Source organism: Peromyscus eremicus, unplaced genomic scaffold, assembly GCF_949786415.1.
Source record: "Peromyscus eremicus unplaced genomic scaffold, PerEre_H2_v1 PerEre#2#unplaced_449, whole genome shotgun sequence".
Taxonomy (NCBI): Eukaryota; Metazoa; Chordata; class Mammalia; order Rodentia; family Cricetidae; genus Peromyscus; species Peromyscus eremicus.
Window position 1 is genome coordinate 100571 of NW_026734685.1, and position 7343 is coordinate 107913.

At 34.9% G+C, this 7343-nt stretch overlaps 1 protein-coding gene across 1 annotated transcript; it reads left to right on the forward strand.

Moving 5' to 3' along the window:
* Positions 1 to 3498: 3498 nt before the first annotated feature.
* Positions 3499 to 5705, forward strand: LOC131901818 (zinc finger protein 431-like; the record flags this gene model as incomplete). The annotated part of the gene is made up of 3 exons (XM_059252890.1): positions 3499 to 3613; positions 3815 to 3875; positions 5012 to 5705. Coding segments are annotated over 3 exons (870 nt in total), but the record flags the coding sequence as incomplete, so codon positions are not given.
* Between the last annotated feature and the right edge of the window lie 1638 nt (positions 5706 to 7343).

Sequence of the window (7343 nt, forward strand, 5' to 3'; positions counted from 1 at the left end):
CATCTCAGAAACTTGTATTTCTTCATTTCTTGGTGTATCTGTTTTGCTACTTTTTATCATCATCATTTTTTTTTTTTGCTATTTAAGTTCTTGATGTAGTTGATTCATCGGGTTTAGGTTTGTAAAGTCTCATATATTATTGTCTTTGTTTCCTAGTTACTTTCAGATGTCACATTTCAGAGCTCACAGTCACCTTTGGGAACATCTGTGGAGGATGTGCCCCATCAAAAGACCTAGTTGTTAAATCTGTGAGAGATTTTGTTGTTTGATGATTTATGGGTGATGGCCCTTCCACTGAGCCTGCAATATCCTTAAGAAAGTTGTCCTGCACTAGATAAGACAGCAAGCTTGGTATAAGACAATGACTATGTTAGAGAGAAAGCCTGGAAACAAAGATTCCTCATGGGTTTGCCTTCAGTTTCTAGATTGAATTTCTATCCTAAACACCCACAATGATGGATTGTGATGTGGCAGAATGAGCCAAATAAGAATATCTGTTACCTGAAGTGCTTTTGTGTAGAGTATTACATCAGAAAATGAAAAAAGCAAGTTATAACAGAATGTGGTAAACCAAAAGTAATTTTGTTGTTCAAAGGTGGTGGGAATGATGACTTTGGGGGAATGTTGAATACATCAAAATTTAGATGGTAATAGACATAGAAAGCTGCATAAAGAGCTTAATTGGTTATTCTTGCAGTACTTTGAATAAAATATTGTTAAAACTATTGCAAATGGTGGAGGTAGAGTCAAAGGATTTCAGTGGGAATTAAAATAGAGGTCATTTATGTAATATTCTGTCTGGCCCCTAACTTTTCTTATTTTCCCATGCCCTCAAGAAATTGAGTAAGGCAGAATTAAAAAAAAAAACAATAATGGTGCTTATTTCTTACATGGAACATTGATTCTCTTGGATAGCTATTACTTATGATTCATTCAATACTACATTAAAAAATCAAGAGGTGGATCATAAATAACAGAAAATTCTACAGGTTGTAGAGAAAAAGAGCATTATGAATTTGGAGAAAGTAGTCAAATGCTGAACAGCCAGGAGTGTTCAGGAAGATAATCACCATTAAAAAGAAAGCCCTTACTCTACACTGGAAGCCTAGCAAGGTGCCCTGAAGGAAAGAATTATCCTTATATGCCCTCAGTTAATGGAGGGATTAGACAAAGTGATTGTCAGTCCCAGGAAGCAACTTTATTCAAGTCCTGCTGCAACTCTGGTCTAAGCATGGCAGAGGCCATCAAAACTTAGAAACCAAATTTTGGGGAATCATTGATGTTGACCTGGTTCTGGAGTCCAGAATGATATAAAATTTAAGATTATACATTTTTAGTCTGCATTTTCAGGTCATCTCTATTATAGGCATCTGTGTTTGGTATGGTAAGAGCTCCAGTGAGAAGACTGTCTGAGTTCATCCCATGATACTATGAAGATGAAACCTGAGTTGTAGTTTGAGAGCATAAGATGTTGAGATACTTAAGCTATGAGACATCTTACATAGAGAGCTAGCTGCATATATGTAGAGGAAGTAACAAAAGAGAGATGTATGGGAAGTTGTAGAGAGAGAGAAAGCAATCTAAGTCCTTTGAAAATAATGCCTCATGTCTCTGACACAGAGCTACCAGATTCAATGGTTGCTCTGCTGGGTTTCAGTCTTCCCTTGGTCCCATCTTTCCTCAATGTGTCTTAGTTCCTCTCCTTTTGGATGGTAATGGCTTTTCTGTGCCATTCACATGTTGGGAATATTTAAATTGTTTTCTGATTTTATAAGATGCCAAAGTCAAGAATTTGTCTTGAGTGTCAAAAGAGACTTTGGACATTTCAACAGTGTAGTTGCAGACTATGAGAATCATTGAAGTGACTAAATGCATTTTCTTCATGGATGACCCTTGAGCCTATAGTGACCTGGGTGAGGATTAAGTTAATTGAGTAAAAGATAGGATGAGATATTTGAACATGTGTCTCTCCTTGATGACTTTCTTTGAGGTACTTGTGGAACCTCTCTGGATAAAATATCTCATTGGAGCTGGTGATATGTGCTTCTCTATCGTCAACCCATTTCCTTTACTGTGTTTCTACTATGTTGTGGTTGAAATGAATGAGCCAGCTTGCTTTTTGTGCTGCCATGACTTTATCAGCAGTATAGATAGTATCATCAAATCACATAAAATACACTTGATGGAATTGGTATTCAATGCTAAGCCACTTTGCTAGCCCAAATTTTTTAAAATTTTGTTGTTCCTATTTTTGTTTCTGAAGAAAAGCTTTGACTGAGTAGCCCTGACTCTCCTAAAAGTAACTGTGTAAACCAAGTTGGCCTCCAACTCAGAGATTCACCTGACTCTTGCTCCCACATACTGAGATTAAAGGTTGTTCAACATTCCATGTTTATTTTAATATATATTATTGGGTGATGGTCCTAGAGTATATGTTTTTGTACATGTCAAGCATATGTTGTTTTGCTGAGCTTTATCCCCCAGTTTCAATTTTAAAATTTAGCAGAATATACTATTCTCTTACTAGATGTAGTGTCTGGGCCTTTTGAGTCATTAGATTACAATTGTGTGACATTCTTCTTGCTTTTTGTGTTTGTTTTTTTAATGAATATGATTCTTTTGTCTATATACATGGATGTGCACCACATGTAAACCTGTCCTCACAGTAGTCCAAAGAGAGACCCGCAATCTTGGAATAATGAACAATTGTGTGATTCCCCCATATAAGTTCTGACAATTGAGCCCATCTATATGCAAGACCAGTAAGAACTCTTTAACTTCTGAGCCATCTCTCCTTCCCTATGTTTATTATTTATGTTCATCATTGATATTGCTAATGTTATCTTCTTTCTATTTGTAACTCTTTAAATGCACAGTTCCTTTAAGTAAGATTTATTAATGTACAGTTTAAACTGGAGCAATTCAGGTTTCTGGAAAATGAATAGAGAACTGGAGTAAATGCCAAACTCTTTGTAGGATCTTCAGTAAAAAAAAATCTCTGAGTTCATCTTATTTTTTTTGTTTGTTTGAATGGAAGATTCAGTGCAGGTGCAGTTAGCATAGACTAGGCTAACTTTCACCTCAAAAAAACATATACCTGCTTCTACCTTCTAAGTTCTGAGATTAAAGGTGTGAGCCGATATACTCAGCTTACAAATCTTTGTAGTTTATAATTGTTCACACAATTTCTCTGATGGGTGCTCTACTCAGCACCGAAGTGTTTGCTTATCTCTCTATCTCTGTTAATAGACATTTCTCTTGCAAAGTGATATCCTGTTCAGAGCATTCAGAAATAATAGAGGCCAACCTCCTATTCAGTTTATTTATGAAGTAATTTGATTTCATTGTAATGTCTGAGTTATAGAATTCATGTAGTTCTAACCAGAATTTGTGGCTATATTCTCAAAGAAGCACACATTTACAATGTTGTATCATGCTTTTTGTTTTATACATATGGTTGACATATTTATGTATGGCATATTTTAGAATGCAGTGACCTATAATGATGTGCATGTCGACATCACTCAGGAAGAGTGGGCATTGATGGATCCTTCACAGAGGAATCTCTACAAAGGTGTGATGCTGGAGACTTATATGAACCTCACTGCTATAGGTAATACTATAAATTTTCCTTCACATTTTAAATAAAGGGACAACTGTTTCTTAGTTATTGATGCTCTTCTGCAATTCTAATTGAGAATGAGGAAAAATGATGTGAATAAATCAGATTTGGTTCTAAGGATCACTGAAGATAGTAATGTAAAATTTTCAGTATCCTGTATTATTTCATACATTTTCTTGTCCTATATTTTAGGCTACAACTGGGAAAATCTTGAAGTTGAAGAACATTGTCAAAGTTCTCAAAAACATGGAAGGTAATTTTCTTGTAAAAGCTGATAGAAATGGGCCTCTGGATATATATAATTTATGTGGATGTTTTAATTAAATGAAACAGTGTAAATAATTACAGCTTAAAATGCATTGATGATCATTAAATGCTCATAAAGACACATGGCAGGTAAGTGAATTGTGTTTGGAAGTGATTCTTTTAAGAAGGAAGACAAAAAAATGCCTATGACAAATCACCATTTGAATAATAGCATCATCAAAGCTAGGCTGTACAAATGGCGATCCATTTAGTTTCATAGTATTTCATATTACAAAAGATATACTCATTGAATATGTGATAAGAATATATACACAACCTTGTAATAAGCAAATAGTCCATAGTATAGTTACTCATATAGTTGTTCTGTCTTTGCTAATTTCAGTTAAATATTTAGTTAGAGTCAAGAGTAAAGGGGTGGTTGTTGTAGAGAAACATTATTCCCTATACCACATATTGATGAGGAACAGAAAGTCCAACTGTAAATGAAATGTGGATATATTCTTGTTGTTATTCTTTCTTTAATAGTTATATCATATGTCACTTTGGATACTAGCCATAAAAGCATAAGGACATGGAAGAAGCAATGCACATCTCTCAATCTCAGAACACCTACAAGACATGTAGTAGTCCTATGTTGAGTAAACTTGTTGAATGTGATTCAAGTTTACAAACAATTGGTTTTCCAGCTTCATTGAGAATATATCAACAAAAATACCCTAGAAAGGCCCTATGAGTTCTACGACTGTGTAAATGCTTCTGTTTGTCCTGGTTCACTTTGAAAATGTAGCATGACTCACAATATAGGTAACTTTATCAATGGAACAAGGGGCATCAATGTCCAAATTCTCCCAATTCTCTTCAAACATGTTAAAAACCACAGAGAACAATGATGCCACAAATATTAGCCAAGTAATAAAGGCTCTTACCATAAAGGCATATTCAAATATGCAAAGTCATCCTTAATGCAGGGAAACAACATGAGTGTAAACAACATGTTAAAACCTTAAGATCTCAGTTCTTTTTATACTTAGACCAAATTGTGAAATTAATTCATGAAGATATAAATACTTAACAATGTAATGAATGTAGTAAAGCTTTTAAATGTTTCAATTATTCTTGCAGGCATGAAAGAAGTCATACTACAGAGAAATCATATGAATATATTGAGTGTGGTAAATCCTTTGAATATCATAGTCATCCTCAAAGGCATGAAAAAACACATACTGGAGAGAAACTCTATGAATATAATCATTATGGTAAAGCCTTTGCACACCCCACTCATCTTCAAGTACATAAAAGAACACATACTGGAGAGAAACCCTATGAATGTAATCAATGTGGTAAAGCCTTTACACAGCCATATAATCTTCAAGTACACAAAAGAACACATACAGGAGAGGAACCCTATAAATTTAATCAGTGTGGTAAAGCCTTTGTTCAACACAGTGCTCTTTATTTGCATGCAAGAACACATACTGGAGAGAAACCCTATGAATGTAAACAGTGTGGTAAAGCCTTTGCTCATAACAGTTCTCTGCAAAGGCATGAAAGAACACATACTGGAGAGAAAACCCATGAATGTAATCAGTGTGGTAAAGCCTTTGCTCAACACAGTGCTCTTCAAAGTCATGAAAGAACACATACTGGAGAGAAACCCTATGAATGTAAACAATGTGGTAAAGCTTTTGTACATTTCAGTTATCTTCAAGTACATAAAAGAACACATACTGGAGAGAAACCCTATGAATGTAATCAATGTGGTAAAGCTTTTGTACAATCCAGTCATCTTCAAGTACATAAAAGAACACATACTGGAGAGAAATCCTATGAATGTAATCAATGTGGTAAAGCCTTTACACAGCCATGTAATCTTCAAGTACACAAAAGAACACATACAGGAGAGAAACCCTATAAATGTTATCAATGTGGTAAAGCCTTTGCTCAACATAGTGCTCTTCAATTGCATCAAACAACACATACTGGAGAGAAACCGTATAAATGTAATCAGTGTGGTAAAGCCTTTGCTCGACAGAGTGATCTTCAAAGGCATGAAAGAACACATACTGGAGAGAAACCCCATGAATGTAATCAGTGTGGTAAAGCCTTTGCTCAACACAGTGATCTTCAAAGGCATGAAAGAACACATACTGGAGAGAAACCCTATGAATGCAATCAATGTGGTAAAGCCTTTACACAGTCACATAATCTTCAAGTACACAAAAGAACACATACAGGAGAGAAACCCTATAAATGTAATTAGTGTGGTAAAGCCTTTGCTTGTCACTATCACCTTCAAAGGCATGAAAGAATACATACTGGGGAGAAACACTATGAATGTAAACAATGCGGTAAAACCTTTGCACAGCCTAGTTATCTTCAAGTACATAAAAGAACACATACTAGAGTGTAACCCTATGAATGTAATCAGTGTGGTAAAACCTTTGGTTGTCACAATGCTCTTTAATTGCATGAAAGTACACATGGGAGAAAAACCCTATGAATGTAAACAATGTGTTAAAGCCCTTGTATGTAATAGTGATCTTCAAAGGCATGCAAAAACACATACTGGAGGGAAACTCTATGAATGTAATCAGTGGGAAAAAGCCTTTGCACAACACTGTCATCTTCAAAGGCATGAAATTACACCTATTGGAAAGAAACCCTATGAATGTAATCAGTGTTCTACAAGCCTTTGCTCATCACTATCATCTTCAAAGTTATATTATAACACATACTGGAGTGAAGCATACAATTGATATCACTGTGGTAAAGCCTTTGTTCATAATAGTGCTCTTCAATTTAATGAAAGAACACATAATTGAGAGAAACCATATGAATGTAAACAGTGTGGTAAAGCCTTAGCACAACCCAGTCATCTTCAAGTATATTTAATAACACATACTGGAGAAAAACCCTAAGAATGTAATCAATGTGGTAATGCCTACTCATAACACAGAGCAACGCTATAACTGTAAAACTTTTAGTGTGTAATTGGTCTCTTAAAGTCTTTGAATATAACATTAGACTTTGAGGATCTGAAAAAAACTCATACCAAAGGCAATCTGAATATTTATGAATTATTGTGATTTCACCCACATACTTACATTCAATTACACAAAATTAATTATTTTGGAAAAAATCTAAACTGTATCAACAATCTGTTCAAGCATTATTATGTCTCTTTTTTTAAAATTTATTTATTTATTATGTATACAGAAGAGGGCACCAGATCTCATTACAAATGGTTGTGAGCCACCATGTGGTTGCTGGGAATTGAACTTAGGACCTCTGGAAGAGCAGTCAGTGTTCTTAACCTCTGAGCCATCTCTCCAGCCCTTATTTCTCTTCTTATTTTGTTTACACATGTCAACTAATATGTACAAAAGGCCTATAAATTTAAATGATAAGGTAATTGAGACAGGGTCTTTACATATCCCTGGCTGTCCTGGAACTC